Below are 18170 nucleotides of genomic sequence, written 5' to 3' on the forward strand. Positions count from 1 at the left end.
AGCAGTTTCTTGTTGCTGGGTATGTATGAGAACATGATAAATAAAACTGAACAAATAGTCAGGAACAAGAGTCTCAAAGTGGTAGGAGGCAGTTTGAGGATTTCAGTTTTGCTAGTGACGTGATCACATTTACATTTCAGAATCAAGACAGCAGAATGGCAAATAAGAGAATATGAGGGGCAGGGAGACAAGTTGTTTTCTCTCTGTCGCTGGTTTTCAGCAGTTACACAATGCTATGCCTGGGTGTGGTCTTCATAGTCATCTGGTTTGGCGTTTGCAGAACTTTTAAAATCAGTGGTGTATTAGTTTGTTGGGGCTGCTATAACAAAGTACCTCAGATTGAGTGGCTTAAACAACATTAATTTATTGTCTCTACTTCTGGACGCCAGGAGTCCAGAATCAAGGTGTCGGCATGGTTGATTTTTTTCTGGGACTGTGAGGAAAGGTTCTGTTCCTGGCTTCTCTCTTTGGCTTTTCATGGTGGTTTTCTCCCATGTTTCTTCGCATTGTCTTCCCTCTGTGTGTGTCTCTGTGTCCAAATGTCCCCTTTTTATAATACCAGTCATACTGGATTAGCCCGTCCTAATGACCTCATTTCAACTTGATTACTTCTGAAAAAACTCTATCTCCAAATAAGGTCACATTCTGAGGTACAGGGTTAGGACTTCAACATACGATTTGGGGGGCGGGGCAGGGGGAGGACACAATTCAACCCATAATAAATGGCAGGATGGTTTTCATAAATTTTAGGAAATTCTTAGCTGTTACCTCTTCAAGAATTGTTTCTATTCCATTCTCTTTCCTTTCTTCCTGGAACTCTATTAATATGTGTATTAGGTCTCATCACTGTGTTCCAAATGGCTTTTTTTATGTTCCTTTTGTGTTTTCTATCCTTTTAATCTCAGTGCTTCTTTCTAGGTATTTTCTATTAACCAGTCTTCTAATTCATTAATTCTCTCTTCTGCAGAATCTTATCTACTGTTAAGCCCATCTATTAATTTTGGTTATTGATTTTTCAGTTCTAGAATTGCCATTTGATTCTTTTTTAGAAAGAATTCAATTTTCTGGTAAAATTCTGTGGATCTGTTTTTGTTTTTCATCTTTGCTGCTCTTTTTTTTTTTCAGTCTTATTTTTTTATTTGGCAACAATCTCAACCTTAAAGAAATATCTTATGTACATTATGAAGATCTTTTTTCCTGAATCATTTGAAAATAAGTTGCTAAAACCCTATCATCATATATTTTCATGTGTGTTTCCTGCCAATTTTATTCTCCTTCATAACTATAAGGTATAGCTATTTAATCAGGAAATTAATCAGTACATTGACACACTATTATTATGTAATCCTCAGATCCTGTTCAAATTGACCACTTTTTAATAGCAAAAGATCTAGTTCAGAGTCACAGTTTGCATTTATTGCATTTCTCTTTATTTTCCTTTGATCGGGAATAATTCTTCAGGCTTTTCCTTGACTTTCATGACCTGAATGTATTCAAAGTCAAATATTTTGTTTAGTGTCCCCTGATTTGGATTTCTGTGGTGTTTCTTTGTGATTGAGTGTATGCATCGTTAGTAGGAATATCACAGACGTGATCCTGTGTTGTTCTTATTTTATTCTTTCAGTTAGCACACAAGTTTGATTTGTCTCCCTACCTGTAATATTCCCTTTGATATCTTTTACTAATGTGGCATTGTCTGGGCTTGTCCACTGAAAAGTTTTCCCTTGGTAATTGCTTTGGGTTGAGTTGTGTACCCCAAAAAGATATGTTTACACTCTGACTGCTAGTACATGTGAGTGTCACCCTTCTTGGAAATAGGGTCTTTGCAGATATAATCAAGTTAAGATGAGGACATTCCGGGTGTAACTGACGTCCTCATAAGAAGAAGGAAATTTTGGATACACACACATGACAACTGAGAACATCATGTGACAAATGAGACATATTGTAGTGATGCACCTGCAAGCCAAAGAAAGCCAAGGGCCAAGGCCACCACCAGAAGTCAGGAAAAGGCAAGAAAGGATTCTGCCCTGTCTCAGAGGGAGCTTCTGCCGGCTGACGCCTTGATTTTGGACTTCTAGCCTCCAGAACTATGAGACAGTAAATTACTGTTGTTTTAAGGCACCCATTTGTGGTACTTTATCACCACAACCCTAGGAAACTAATACAATAATCAGTAAGTGTTTTATACAGAAGTATTTTGAAACTATGTAAATGTTTCTCATCAAACTTACAATTTATTCATTTATTTATATCATCATGGACTCATAGTGTCCTATTTATTCATTGTTTTAATTCATTACTACCGATATTTATTTTGATGTTCAAATTTTCCCACATTTGGCCAGTGAGAGCTCCTTTCAAGCCGCTTTCTTTGTTCTTTTGACATGTCCCCATCATTTTTGAGCATTTCCTTACTTTTGGAACAAGGTGTTCCAGACTCATCTTGCACTTTCCCACTCAGCCCTGGAATCAGTCGTTCCTCCAAGGAGCCTTGCTTCCTTTTCATGAAGAAGCGTATGTAGAAACCAAGGATTGAGTACTAGGCTTACTCATTGCTACTGGGCTAGCACTGCTGCCAGACTGTATCAGTGTACAGAGTCAGGAACTCATGTTTGTATGTATGTGCATACGACTTACGTACACACACATTTACGTCTATATTGATTTCTGCATCTGTATACTCGTATGTTGAAAACCAGGAGTTCATGCTATTGTCACCAATCCAGCCCAACACCACAGGTTTGTTCTAGTTTCCTTCCTTCCCACATGTGTAAATGCTTTTCTGTCCGTGTAAAACCTTGCTCCCCTTGTCTTCAGCATAGTCACTTACCTGGTCAAGCCCCTGCCTGCGTGTCGCCGCTCTCCCGGCACTTCTCTGCCCACTCGCCTCTGGCCTTGCCCTTCACCTTGCTTAGGCTTCCGTCCCCCATGCAGTGCCTTTCTCCCATGCAGCCATTTTTCTCACCCCATTTGGGCTCCGTTTTCTTACTCTAGGCTATCGATGCTTCCCCATTAGCTCCAGCGAATGAGTTTTGGGCCGAATTGTTCAAGAAGGGAAGAAGGAAAGATTTTTCTCTAATTTCTTGAATATATAAAACATAACTATTTGGTTTTTGTCAGGTAATTCCAGTCTTGGCTTCCCCTGTTCTGTTTCTACTCTTCGGTCATTTGGGCCTCCCTCTTAGCACGCGTGCTGCGTTGTTATTGAACTCCAAACACTGTACATGACAATTCTGACAGCGTCTTCGGGTGATTTCTCTTCCTCTAGGAAGGATTCACCCTTACCTTTGCTGAACAGATGTTGTGAGAGCCAATCGTATTGATCAAATTGAACCTGAATTGACGTAAAGCTGAATTGCAGTTTGGCAAGGCTTTGTCTTCCTCTGGTTCATCCAGCTTCTGGGACGACTAAGAGCCTGGAATGGTCGCGCGGGCCCCTTCTCCATGGCACAACTTGAACTCTAATCCTTGCCTCCTCCGCACCATCTGACTGCGTTCAGCCCCGCTTTGTTTTTCGGAGGCTTTCTTCTTGGCTTCTTCATTCCCTCCTAAGCTGCTTCAGAATTCAGCAACTATCCTGAGGGAAAAAACAATAGCATATTGTTGAGCCGGTTCTGTCCTTCCTCTTTCATCAGAATCTTAGCCTTTCAAGTATATTGGTTGATTAGATGGATAGAAAAAAGCAAGGGAGAATGAATTACAGATATAACCTCTAGGTTTCTAACTCAGACACCTGCATGGATGGTAATATTCACTTAGGGAATACAATAAGTAGAGATTGGAAACTACCCCAGGCTTGACAGATGACGATATTTTCTTTTTTTATACCAGTGATTTAGTTAATAATAATGAGGAAATCTGATCAAAGTCAGAAAGTAACTTCTTGGTCCTTTTCTCAGAGGAATAAACGTTTTTTTATCTTTTAGGCATACAAAACCTTTGCTAATCGAGTGAACAATTTAAAGAAAAAGCTGGATCAATTGAAGTCAACCCTTCCGGATCCAGAAGAATCACCAGTCCCTTCCCCAAGCATGGATGCTCCCTCCCCAACTGGTTCTGAGTCTCCTTTTCAAGGAATGGGAGGTGAGGAATCCCATTCGCCAGCCGCAGAGAGTGAGAAATCTGCTACACCTGAGCCTGCAACCGATAATCGTGATGTGGAAGACATGGAACTCTCAGATGTGGAAGATGATGGGTCAAAAATCATTGGTATGTCCTTACGTGATTAGCAGACAACTTGTTCCTTATCTCTTACCTGCTTTACTTTCCTAGCAATGAATCTATCACAGGCAAGTGTTAAAAGATAGTTCAGACACCAAGGTAGCGTTATGGTCTCTAGAGCAGTCAGGATTTGGTCAGCCACGTGGCCTAAGTATCATTGCTCAAGCTCTGTGTTGTTCAATATGGTAGCCACCGAGCTACATGTGACCACTGAGCATCTGAAATACGGCTTGTCCAACGTGAGATGGGCTCTAATTATAAAATTCACACTGGATTCCAGAAACTTAGTACCCCAAAAAAGAGGGAAAGTATCTCATTAATTATATTGAGATAAAACATTATTAAAATTAAATTTTGTAATGGGGCTACCAGAAAATGTACACTTACATATGTGGCTTGAATTATATTTCTATTGAGCAGCATTGCTCTAGGGGGAGGGGCACTTATGCTGGAATTCCTTATTCTCTGTCACTCTTGACTTTCAAGATTCTAAAGCCAGAGATTATTAATTATACTTTCAAAATTAACCTGAATTGGTGAATTATTTCTCTGACATTCCCCTGCTTTTATAATTATTAGGGAGTTCGACTTCTGTTGAATTTAATGCACTATGCATACAGTGCATAGCCTTTTAAGTATTAAAAAGACATCAAGAGTTAAAACATTTCAGTTTCGGGGCGGCCAGTTAGCTTAGTTGGTTAAGGTTGCCTGTTCGATCCCCACATGGGCCACCGGGAGCTGCGCCCTCCACAACTAGATTGAAACAACTACTTGACTTGGAGCTGATGGGTCCTGGAAAAACACACTTAAAATAAAAATAAAAAAGAAAGAAAGCTCTCAGGTTAATGAAAAAGTGAAAAAACAGGACAATTTATGACATAAGTATCATTACCAAAAGCCAGAACACAAATGTGTACCAAATAATAGCATGCTTCCAGAAATGCACAAATTTAATACACAGATACTGAGAAAAGATGCAAAGAAGTCATTGAAAGGTAAGATAAAAGATGAATTTGGGAAATTGATTTTAAGCAGGTGTTGGAGTCAGGAAGGATCATAGATTATAAAGAGCACGACTTTTTAAAAAGTCATGAACTGAGTGGTTTTCTCTAAAGCATAGTGGTTTTTACCCCCAAATCAGGAAATGTTAGGACATATCGTTGCATACTGGAAGCAGAGTCTGGAAAGTAGTAGGACGCAATAATATCTGTTTTCTTTGTTTAAATAGTAGAGGACAGGAAGGAAAAACCTGTGGAGAAGTCAGCTGTTTCCACTTCTGTACCTACAAAGCCAACGGAAAGTACCCCAAAGGCGTCTTCGTGTACCCCAGTGCCTGTGACCGTGGCAGCAACCCCGCCTCTTCCAAAGCCTGTGACTACTTCTCTTCTGGCCCCTTCTCCAGCACTGGCTTTGCCAAACCTGGCTAATGTGGATCTGGCCAAAATCAGTTCCATCCTTAGCAGCCTGACATCAGTCATGAAAAATACTGGTAAGTGAGCCCAGGAAGAAAGACAAAAGGCTGACTTCAAGCGTTTTTATTGAACCGTCAGTCTGGTTTTTTGGTTTACTTTTTAAAATTAAAAGTAATAGTTTTAATTAAAAAATAAAACCAACGCTTAGTCATTATAGGAAAATTAGAAAATAAGAAAATAAAATAAATACCTATAATCCTACCCCAAAGGAAACCACTGTGTCTAACCTTACCAGTGTATGTATAGATGAATGTTTGGGGAGATTAAATATTTGTAATAATTTTTCTTGCAATAATTCAAGCATGTTGCATATACTGTGTTAAAAGCAGCTATTTAAAATTTAGCTGTATATCATTCAATGGTATACAGCTAAATATAAACCTTTTTATTATTAGACGTACAGTGTGTTTCCAACTTTTTGTTTGTTTCCAACTGTTCACTGTTAAAAAGAATAATGAGCAACCTTGATGTTAAAATTTTATGCACAACTCTTCCTATAAGTGTTGAAGAGTAAATAGGGCTTTTTTTTTTAATGGAAATTTTAATGAAAATGCTAAACAGCAGCTCCATGTACTCATCACTATCTTCAACTGTATAAACACATGGCCTACCCAGTCCTGATTATTTTGAAGAAAATCCCAGTTATTTCATTTCTTCATGAATACTTAAATATAATTTCTAAAAGACAAAGACAAAAAAATTAGCATCTAAGTTTTTTAAGTCTTTTCATGTTATAACTAAAAGATCTCCAAAAACTATTTATATTCCAAGTACTATATGAAAGTTCCCGTCAGTTCCTCAGCTTCTCCAAAGCTATTTTGTGTGATTTTAATCTTTGTCAAACTCAGTCTTAAAAAATTGTTTGTTTTAATTTGCATTCCTTTGATTAAAGTATTTTTCATTTGCTTATCATTTATTTTTCTTTATGAAATACATGTTCACATTTTTTATCATTAAAAAAATAAAAATTAGTTTATTTTTATATACATTTTCCCCATGTTAAAAATCAATCCAGTGTTTTAAAATGTAAAAATGTAAAGGAGGTTGCTTATATAATCTCATTTTATAGGCCATTTGAAAAGCACAGAACTCACTAATCACAGACTTACGCAATGGCTGAGTTCCACAATTGCAGTGCCTCTGCTCGTTATAATCAGCCAGTAGTATTTATCGAGCGCCCACGCGACTCTGAGGTGTAGGTTTCATTCGTGAGAGAAGAAAGAAATGGGTTCCTTAGTCTATTTCTATTGGAGCTGTCAAAACTAATGGAATACATATAAAAAAAAAACTTCATAGGTGTTTATTTTAGGAGTGTTCCAACTAGACGGGAGCAAATCTTAATCCAATTTTCAAATTTGTGTCTTTGTACAAATGATGATATGGACCATTTGTGAATCAGTCACAGAATAATTCCCGTTAAAAATAGCAAACTCGTTTGAGTGGAAAGTACGGATTTAAAGGTCATTTTGAATTGCATTTTCTTAAATTAATCTTTCTGCCACTAGGGGTCAGTCCTGCATCAAGACCTTCTCCGGGAACGCCCGCAAGTCCCGGAAGTCTCTCCAGTGGCCTGAAAACACCTGCACCTGCCACGACAGCGTCGCACAATCCTCTGGCAAACATCCTCTCGAAGGTGGAGATCACCCCAGAGAGCATTCTGTCTGCTCTTTCCAAAACCCAGACACAGTCAGCCCCTGCCCTGCAAGGTAACGGACATGTACCCAAGGGACTTGAAGGATGAGTGTTTGTCTCGGGCTCAAACCTGCGTCCCATGTCTGAGGAATCCCAAGCCACGAAATGTACAATACAGTGAATTCATTATTCTATTTATATTTATCATCTCCGAGCTGACATTTCTAGAATCACAAAATGTCAAAGCTGAAAGAGACTTTTAAAATCATCTAGTCTAATCCTCTCCTGTTCAGGTGAGGAAATGAAGGCTCAGTGAGGCAGTGTGACCTGCTCAAGGTCACTGATGACCAGAGACTAAACCCAGGTTTCTTGACTAGAGTCCAGTGTTCTTTTTCCTACTCCCATGACCCTCCGAGGGGCTGCATTTGTCCCAGCTCTTAGTACAGGTCAGTGTATGTTGAGGTTTATGTATTTTAATGTTAACTGAAGCTAAAGGCAGTGAGAAAGATCAGTGTACGATCAATACCTTATGAGATATGATTGGCTCCTGTTTTATAAGGGCCTCTGTGGTAACGTAGTAGGTCTGTTTTCTTTTTGCCTACGTATAATCTCTTCCATATTTTAACCTCTCTATTCAACTTTACTGGTTATCTCTTTTATGCCTAAAACTGCTTCTAACATTTTTTAATAAAACTTAACCTGCTCTCTGTTCTCAGACCTTCCAGATACCAATACAGCTTTTTATTTTCAGCATCTCAATAAAATTATGCAATGAATTACAAATACCAGAAGAATATCTTTAATATAGTGATTTACTCAATGTCAGGTTCTCTACCAGGAGCCTCCAGGGGCCATTTGACAATGTCTCTGAAGACATTTTTTGTCACAGCTGGAGTGCTACTACATCTAGTGGGTGGAGACCAGGGTTGCTGCTAAACATCCTACAATGTACAGGACGGCCCCCACAATAAGGAATTTTCAGCCCCAAATGTCAGTAGTGCTGAGGTTTATATGAATACGGAGCGGTACAGGTATCTGTTAATTTTCCTATTTCCTAAACTGTTCTGTAGGTGGTTCAGCCAAGCATTGTGTTTTAGTGAACTCTGTCTTAAGATACAAGAGAATTCTGTTAATAGAACTAAATACTAATCCACAGCCCCCATGTGTTGGCACCAGCAATAAAGAATGATAATACAACAGCCCATTTTATGCTACTGATTTCAGGGATGGTTAGCCTGAGAGATTGGCGTGTTTGTGATTTCTCCCTCCTAGTCCTATAGTTAGAGTAAAAACCTTGAGCTCACTTCTGTTGTAGCTTCTTACCTGGATACAAGACTTATATCTCAAAGAAGCAGCTTTTCCTTTCCGCAGATCGTTACAACACTGTCACGTGGACTTTGTCATCAGGCAAAATTTGAACAGAACTAGGGGTGTGCGCTGACAAAATGAGAAGTGGGAACCCCAGAAAACAGCCTTTGTGGGCTAATGGATTAGTTCATCACCTTTCATTTCCTTACAGAAAGTGGAATTCTCCTTGACTGTAAAGGAAATCTCTTAGAACTTTTCCTCTGATTGTGTCACCCACAGCCCTTACTGACAGATTTTCAAAACAAAAGAACAACCTGAGTGGGCAAAGGGTGTGGAGAAAAGTAGTATGTAGTAGCACTAGACTGTACCACCTGTCACCAGAAATCTGAGTAGTAGCTTTCCTAACAGCGTGGTCTTTTGAAGAATTTATCCCTCAACAGCTGAAAGATACGCTGAAATAGCTTTTAAATCATATGAAATTGTCATATATCACATTCTAGTGCCTGAGGACTTCCGGTTTGGGTAAGAACAGTCACTACTAAGAATTAAATCATACCGTTAGAAGGGGGAAAATTACATAGCTAGGGAACTTTTTGGAAATGAAACATGGATTTTTTTTTTTCAGGAGGAGAGCTGAAACGATATTTCAGTTATTTGGATATTATTGAATATTCGATAACAATACAAACCATGCACCATTATTTAGAAGTAGATGGCAGTTAAAAATGTTACAAGGATGGAGCCTTAAAATTCTTCAGACCTTACACCTCTTAGCAAATATACGTTAAAATTAAAATTTTGAAGAAACATTAATTGAGCTATTATATGAAATATTTTCTTTCACCATATCATTATGAAGGAGCAGTTTTAGCATATGGCTAAAAGCTGTAAATTTGGGTGAAGTGTACACAAATTTTCATTTATAACCAGAAATTGGGTAAATTTTCCAAAATACGATTGAATTTATAGGACCTTCTCTTACCTTTTTGTCAAGTGTTTTTCTGAAAAATTTTCTTCAGGCACAGTTTGCTTTGGTGGAATTCAGCAAAGAATTCCTTCTCAGTGCTTCTGAGAAGGTTTTGTCTGTCAGTGAGTAGGATTGACTCTTACCAGAGTCATCCTAGGTAGAGCAATAATCCTTGAGTTTTCCAAGCCAGAAGATAGAAATTGTGTGTTTTCTTATGAGAGGATCAGTGCACCCAGTGGTCTAGTTTTGTAAGTCTTTGTGGCGTGTGTTTGTATGTTTATTATTGCTACATTTTACAACCAAAAATGATAGCTGAGAGCATTGTTTCCCCAGAGGTAACACCAGTCTAGCAAGAGATCTTGAAAAAAGTGTCCTGTTCAAATAAATTGCTGCAATTTGCATATGCTATCTCTCACTTGAGAATAATAGTGTACATTAACTTACTAGAGACAATTGTGGTTGGAAAGAAAGGGTAAGGCAGAATATCTGTATTTAGAGAAGCAGTTCCACATACCAAACATTAAGAAATACTGGCTTAAAGTGTTATTTTAAGAGTGATTTTGCTTCATTTCTCTTCCTGCTTTGTCTTGTTTAAACTGTGAATGATTCTGACACTAAAATCTCCCCCTTCCGGTTCCCTTTTGTTATGCTGTGTTGGACTCATTTCATGACTGTACTGGAAACTTTTCAGTGGTTTGCTTTCTTTATATTAACAAATAGGTCCAGTGTTTTCTATGACATTCAGCCATTGCTTGTCTGGTCTGGATTCCCTTTGGCCTCATACTTTAATGTCTGTCTGGTTCCCACTGGAATGAATGACAATATCCTATTGGCCTCAATTGTTTTTATTATGAGGTAGGGAGTTCTTTTTAACTCATCTAATCCTTGTTTCCACAGGCCTGTCATCTTTGCTTCAGAGTGTTACTGGGAACCCAGTTCCAGCCAGTGAAGCCGCATCCCAGAGCACGTCAGCTTCCCCGGCCAACACCACAGTCTCCAGCATAAAAGGAAGAAATGTGCCCTCCAATACCCAATCCTTTATTCCCAAAAGCTTCAACTATTCTCCTAGTTCATCAACATCCGAAGTCTCTTCATCTTCAGCCAGCAAGGCCTCAATTGGGCAAAGCCCAGGGCTCCCAAGCACCACTTTCAAGCTCCCGTCCAACTCTCTGGGGTTCACAGGTGCCCACAATGCCAGCCCTGCTGCGCCGCCTTCTGAGGTCGCCATGTGCCAGTCTTCAGAGATCTCCAAGCCAAAGCTGGAGTCCGAGTCCACCTCCCCGAGCCTGGAAATGAAAATCCACAACTTCTTAAAGGGCAATCCTGGTTTCAGCGGCTTAAACCTAAACATCCCCATCCTGAGCAGTTTGGGGTCCAGCGCCCCAGCAGAAAGCCATCCCCCGGACTTCCAGCGTGGCCCGACTAGCACGTCCATCGACAACATCGATGGAACCCCTGTGCGGGATGAGCGCAGCGGGACGCCCACCCAGGATGAGATGATGGACAAGCCCACATCCAGCAGTGTGGACACCATGTCCCTGCTTTCGAAGATCATTAGCCCGGGTTCCTCGACCCCCAGCAGTACGCGGTCACCACCGCCCGGGAGAGAGGAAAGCTACCCGCGGGAGCTCGCCAACTCTGTCTCCACATATCGACCCTTTGGCCTGGGCAGTGAATCGCCCTATAAGCAGCCTTCGGATGGAATGGAGAGACCATCATCCCTGATGGACTCTTCACAGGAAAAGTTCTATCCAGATACTTCTTTCCAGGAAGATGAGGATTACCGAGATTTTGAGTATTCCGGGCCTCCACCCTCTGCCATGATGAACCTCGAGAAGAAACCAGCCAAGTCCATCCTGAAATCAAGCAAGCTTTCTGATACTACGGAGTACCAGCCAATCCTGTCCAGTTACAGCCACAGGGCCCAAGAATTTGGGGTCAAGTCTGCTTTTCCTCCATCTGTCAGGGCTCTTCTGGACTCTAGTGAGAACTGCGGCCGACTGTCCTCGTCCCCTGGGCTCTTTGGTGCCTTCAACATCAGAGGGAATGAACCTGGGTCTAACCGGTCCCCGTCACCGAGTAAGAGCGATTCATTTTTCACCCCCGACTCCAACCACAATAGCCTGTCTCAGTCTACCACTGGGCACCTCAGTCTGCCACAGAAGCAGTACCCAGACTCTCCTCACCCAGTCCCACATCGTTCCCTTTTCTCTCCGCAGAACACCCTTGCTGCCCCCACGGGCCACCCACCCACATCAGGCGTGGAAAAAGTCCTGGCCGCCACCATTTCCACCACTTCGACCATTGAGTTTAAGAATATGCTTAAAAACGCCTCGCGAAAGCCCTCCGATGAGAATAAGCATTTCAGCCAGACCCCCAGCAAAAGCGCTTCCAGCGATGGTGTCAGCCTGTCAAGCCTCGCCCAGCCCAGCCTGCCGGCCACTGAGCAGCAGCAACAAGAAGAGCACTTCCGCATAGAAACGCGCGTGTCCTCCTCCTGCTTAGACTTGCCTGACAGCACCGAAGAGAAAGGGGCGCCGATAGAAACCTTGGGTTACCATAACGCAGCCAATAGGAGAATGTCTGGGGAGCCAATACAGACTGTAGAGTCCATCCGAGTTCCTGGGAAGGGAAACAGAGGACACGGGCGTGAGGCTTCACGGGTGGGTTGGTTTGATCTGAGCGCCTCGGGCAGCTCTTTTGACAATGGCCCCTCAAGTGCCTCTGAGTTGGCCTCCCTTGGGGGTGGGGGCAGCGGAGGCCTCACTGGCTTTAAAGCAGCACCATACAAGGAACGGGCACCCCAATTTCAGGAAAGTGTCGGCAGCTTTCGTTCCAACAGTTTCAACTCGACATTTGAGCATCATCTCCCCCCGTCCCCCTTGGAACACGGGGCACCCTTCCAGAGAGAGCCAGTGGGGCCGTCATCTGCCCCACCTGCCCCTCCTAAGGATCACGGTGGTATCTTCTCGCGAGATGCACCCACGCATCTACCCTCTGTGGATCTTTCGAACCCCTTCACCAAGGAGGCAGCCTTGGCCCATGCTGCCCCACCCCCTCCTGGAGAGCACAGCGGAGTTCCTTTCCCCACCCCTCCCCCTCCTCCACCCCCGGGGGAACATAGCAGCAGTGGTGGGAGCGGTGTCCCCTTTTCTACTCCACCCCCTCCTCCCCCTGTTGACCACTCTGGGGTCGTACCCTTCCCAGCCCCACCACTGGCAGAGCATGGAGTGGCAGGGGCAGTGGCAGTGTTTCCCAAGGACCATAGTTCCCTCCTTCCAGGGACCCTGGCTGATCATTTTGGGGTGCTCCCAGGACCCAGGGACCATGGGGGCCCCGCCCAACGGGACCTCAACGGCCCTGGCCTTAGCCGTGTACGAGAGAGCCTGAGCCTACCCTCCCATTCTCTGGAGCACCTGGGCCCAGCCCATGGAGGAGGAGGTGGGGGAGGCAGCAGCAGCAGCAGTGGCCTGCCCTTGGGTCCCTCACACAGAGACACCATCAACCGGAGTGGTATGATTTTGCGGAATCCCCGGCCAGACTTTCGGCCTAGGGAGCCTTTTCTCGGCAGAGACCCGTTCCACAGTTTAAAGAGACCCAGGCCCCCTTTCATTAGGGGCCCTCCGTTCTTTGCACCAAAACGCCCATTCTTCCCTCCCAGGTACTGATGGAAACCAAGGGCAAGGCGTTTTGAACAGTCTAGAGAGCAATGGAAGTAGGAGTTTGGTTTATTGTTGTTTTTATTTGTTTCCCTCCTTTGATTTTTTTTTTTTTTACTATGACAAAGGGCCTCCCTTCCAAAGTAAAAAGTCGTATACGCTTACATTTCACTATTTCATCCAGTCCTCCCTCCCACTGCACTTAACTACCTTCCCCAAGTTGTTTGTATTTTAAAGGGGGTGGGGGGCAGGCAAAGAAACACAACCAAAGCCACTTCCTTTGGCTGGGGATTTGACTGGCGGGGAAGAAAACATCTTACTTTACCCATCTCCTGAAGAGTATTATTACATTTGAAATAAAACTTCCGTCAGTACAGATCATAACATGTGCAATGTTGGGGTGTTATTTTGGGCTTGGCTTATCAGTAGTCAGTGAAGGGGTTCCGCTCCCCTTCTCTCTCCAGCTGAGTTAACAGCTGTGACAAACAAGCTTGGCTCCCTTCCCTGTGTGCTCTCTGCTGACAGCCAAGAGACGTTGCCGGAGAGGAAATGTGGGAGACCTTGGACCTGTCAAGCTGTTTTGTTTTGTTTTGTTTTGTTTGAAAGGCATGTTGAAGTTAAGTTCTTTACTGAGTTGCTCCTAAAATCTGTCTTTAAAAAGCCTGTTCTAAAGTACTGTGAGGTGGTAACTTTGAGGAGATTCAAACCTCATTCTGTCCTAGTAAAAAATGTTCCCCCTTTATCCCTGGAATGAAAGAGGGAGCTGGATGTAATTGGGAGGTTAAAATAAGGAGTCATTACAATGGGGAGAGTTAGAGACAGGAACCCTTAGCGGTGTGAAGTGACCTGCTCATCCTCCATAAACTTTCTTGAGGTAGCGTCACCCACCGAGCTCTTGCTTCCTGCTTTTCTTGCTTGGCTTTTCTTTTTCTCCTTCAGTTTTCACTTCTACTTTGCCCAGCACCTACAGTTGACAGTTGTTACAAAGGTGCAACTGTAGTGTTACCCCTGTATCTTTAAATATAAGTAGACATTGTTACCACGGTGCCTCCCTGACGTAAGTGATACTTGGTGGTGGTTTTCAGCAACGCTAACTATTAGGAAAGGGAAGTACTTGTCTTCTGTCTTCCCTTTCGCCTTGTCCTGCCCCGTGTTCACCCACATGCTTGGTATTTCAAGGGGGGAGGGTCAGCAGCGTCTTTCTTTACGTGATACCTCTTCAGATGTGTCTGAGTAGCAAGTGGATGTCACTGTCATTACAGAGAAACAGGAGCACCTGGTAAATGCAACTGCACCCCATTCTGCAGAGAGCAGCCTGTCACACGTCAAGAATCCTCACCTCCCGCTCCCACCAGGAAATAAGAACGTTTCTGCCCGTAGTCATTTCACACAACAGAGAAGTTCTGTTCTTTTCCCTGGATTGAAAGGCTTCCTATTTGTATTTCTGCAACTAGTACTGGGAAAAAGACAATCACCGCACTTTGAGTGTTTATATCTTTATATCTAGGGACACCGAAAAGCAAATGTTGTTTTACTGCTGTTTTTTGTTAATTAGTGTCTTACCCCAAGGTACACACTGGTAATCTCCAGCTAGATAAGTAAAACAGTAGGCGTTGAGTTTTTTAGCGAATCCTGGTAAGTTTCCTATTTTCTCCCAAGTTAGTACGATGTGAAACTAAGCGTGGGGTTGCTTTGGGGTCCTGCAATGACAGTGAAGTTGGGGGGCATGGCCAGTGTAGTGACTGAAGGTGATTCTTTGTCTCCGAATGAACTTGCTTTTCCGATAAAGATCAGCATCAGCCAGGTGTGTGTCATAGTTTGGGAGTTTCGTGTAATTTATTCCATGTTATTTATTTGGGCTTGACGTGTGTTCTGTGGTTAGGAGGCTGCAAATCATTCGTCTCCCTAATGCATTTCTGGTCCTAAGCCTATTAACTGTTCTTTCTTTGACCCTCTCAAGCCTCTACCCTGTAGCTCTCCCCACAAAAATGCATGATACCTACCATGGCCTTGTAGGTGGGATAGGGGACATAGTGTAGCAAAGCAAAGAAACAGCATAGTGACCTTGAGTCCTAAGACATTTGTTTAGGAAAAAGGAGAAGAGACTGGGTCTGGGCAGGGGGAGGGGGGAAGAGTTCTGTTTGGCTCAAAACTGAACTAGAATTTTATTTTTTTTGTTGCAGAAATTAGGTGGGATGTTTTTCATTCTAGAATAAAAGAATGTGAATTCTTTCTGCTGCTCTTGTTTAAGCTAAAAGTAGTGTTTACTTGAAAAGGCTCTCTGACCATTTGATTTTATCAGAAAATGTGGGGCTGTCAGGAAAGTGGCTTCTTGAATGTTGGGGCAAGGTAATTGTCCTTGAAAGCACGATCGCTAATACATGAAAGGAAGACCTTGTTGTACTGTTTAAAAGATGGACTTTTTTTAAGGGTTGGGTTTTTTTTGTGGGAGTTTTGTTTTTTAAGCCACAAAATCCTCAGTGCACTTGTTTCGGGGTGGAAGTGAGGATTTGTGATTGTCAGCTGTTAACTTTAAGGAAATCTGTCTACAGCAGTAAATGAAGACAATGTATATATGTGATATAGCGAAACAAAAAAGACAATTCTGGCATTCATAACATGAAACAAAGGGGTTTTATTTCTGTGTCTGTGATTTAAAATTCGGTGCCCATGCTCTGACTTTTGTATTTCAATCTGAGTTTCAAAAATAAACAAGATATTTTTTAAAGAAAGCATAGCATAGTGTGTCTTGGCAAGGACATGATTCATGAAAGTATATGCGAAGTTAACTGAGGTCCTTGGTGCTCACTGTAAAATCACAGACAGAGAACCGGTAGGGGTCGCGAATACACTGGTACCTTAAAACTCAGTGACAGTATCAGAAATAGAGTCCTTCGGTATTTCAGAAGTGTTTGCTCTTCAGTCAGCTCGAATGAAAGCTCTCCCTGCTTGCCTCTGCCCTCCCAGAGCAAGGAGGATTTGGTTTGATTCCAGGCAGGGTGAAATGATCAGAGAATAGGACTTTGATCCTTTCCGGTCCCGGGAATACAATGTCTGTGATATATATGGTACCGCAAACCTATCTAGATAATGTGAATATGCTAAACTTCCTAACTGCAGAATATTCACTATCCTGAAGTTACTGGTTCATGCAGAATTTAAGCTTCAGCTGTTATTGTTTTGAAGCCGCTGTAAATTACTGCTTTCCCCCTCCCTTTCTCCTCCCCTCCCCCCTTTTTTGAATCGGGGGTGCCTGTTATGATTAAAATTAGACATGTTGGATTGATACTCTCACGTGTTCAGTGTGGAAAACAAAACAAGTACGTGCTTTAGAGGCAACAACAATGAAATCCTTTTGAAATGTGTATTAATATCATTTAATAAAATAACTAGTTCTAAAGGTTTGACATTTTTCTTTGAGATTTGGGGCTTTAACCAGGGGCCCCTGGTTTCTCTGGTGAGTCAAGTAGGAGGAAACCTCCAGGAGCTGAAACTGCCGTTTTGTGTTTGGAAAACCTACATTTTTCTTCAGCAAAGACCCTACATGACTGTCCAGGGCTGAAGGTGACACGAGCTACAGAATGCAGAAAGAAAAGCCTGGATATCTCTCTGAAGATATGATTGGATTGGCTTTTGGTCTCAGAGTGCGTGGGGGGAGAGTGGGTGGTGGGTCTGTCCGCACATTTCCGAGGCGCGCACACAGATACCACAGACCACCCATCTCGCCCTTCCCTTGTGACCACTTGCACTTTCCTCTCTTCCGGCCATTCCTTTTTTTTTTTTTTCAGGTCTGTTTGTCCCAGTATTATGGTTTTGTTTTCCAGTTTAATAAAGTGTGGTTTCCTTTGTTGTGTGGTTCACTCTTCCCCTCTCACATGGATCTTGTCCAGCTGTCACCTTTGACTTCTGCACTCGGTGTCACTGAAGGCACTAGGCTCTCCATGGCCTCGCAGGTTTTCTGTTTGATCGTTTGTGTAACGCAGTTTTGGAAAGCGATGAATGATGGGTGGGGTGAGATCAGAGACGGTCAGAATGGAGGGTATTGAAGGGGGATGTACTGTATGGATAGTTCTTGTGTGTGCCTTCCAAAAGTTGTGCAACTGTGAGCAAAGAAGCATTTTTAAAGCAAGCATAGAATCGGGGTGGTGGTGACGGGTCCTGGCCAACTCTTCGCCCACATCTCCCCTTCTCGCTGCAAATTGGCAGTCTCATGCGGAAGCCACACACCCTGCCCCATCCCTTTTTCATAGTTCAGTGCGGTTTAATAAATGCATTGTTGGATTTAGGGGTAGAGAGAGTCACAACTTCCAGATCAGGCCTGGGTCACTGGCAGGGTAGAGGCTCTGAATAGCAGCCTTGATTACGTGTCACTTCACATATGTCAGCAGACACTTCAGAAATAGCATCGGCCTGGGAACTCACCCAGCAGGTAGGGTGTACCTCTGAACTGGCTGCTTCTGGAATCAGGCTCACCTTTCCTTCAGGTCCCATCATGGGACCTTGACTTGCCCACCTGATTTCTTGTCTCCACCTCCAAGGAAGCAAATGTTTAGACTTCCTCACTGGCCTCTCTGGACGTGTTCAAAATGTCTCCTCTCCCCTAAATTGTTTCACGTAAGCTGATCTGGTATAGGAGGGATGAGTGAGTTACCCCCTCATGTAGGTAGACACAGTAACAAACTATCCGAATGCGTGTAGGGTACTGGGGTGTTCCTCATACTTGTTTATGAGTAACTGGGTGGGCAAGTCCGGTCAGCTGCTGCTCGCAATTGCTGAGTAATAACTCACTGAGGCTGCACAGACAAAGCTACAAGAAGGATATAAGGGAGCTATCGCCTCTTAAGTAAACATCCTGTCCCCCCCGCCGCCCCGCCCCACGTAGAAATAAAGAGGCACATAGGCTTTAAA

General features: G+C 42.9%; 1 protein-coding gene across 4 annotated transcripts in view; it reads left to right on the top strand.

Moving 5' to 3' along the window:
* Nucleotides 1–16662, top strand: part of RPRD2 (regulation of nuclear pre-mRNA domain containing 2) — a 66028-nt gene extending 49366 nt beyond the window's left edge. For 2 of the 4 annotated variants that reach the window (XM_074318765.1, XM_019739936.2), the window contains 5 exons: nt 3930–4212; nt 5453–5713; nt 7202–7402; nt 10501–11682; nt 11823–12054. In XM_074318765.1, the coding sequence (XP_074174866.1) occupies nt 3930–4212; nt 5453–5713; nt 7202–7402; nt 10501–11682; nt 11823–11911 (2016 nt within the window). In that variant the 3' untranslated portion in view covers nt 11912–12054. Of the gene's footprint in view, nt 1–3929; nt 4213–5452; nt 5714–7201; nt 7403–10500 lie in introns of all 4 variants that reach the window. The other 2 variants (XM_019739934.2, XM_019739935.2) reach the window with 1 other exon arrangement.
* Nucleotides 16663–18170: the final 1508 nt, after the last annotated feature.

Source organism: Rhinolophus sinicus, linkage group LG14 (genome assembly GCF_036562045.2).
Source record: "Rhinolophus sinicus isolate RSC01 linkage group LG14, ASM3656204v1, whole genome shotgun sequence".
In the NCBI taxonomy this organism is placed as follows: Eukaryota; Metazoa; Chordata; class Mammalia; order Chiroptera; family Rhinolophidae; genus Rhinolophus; species Rhinolophus sinicus.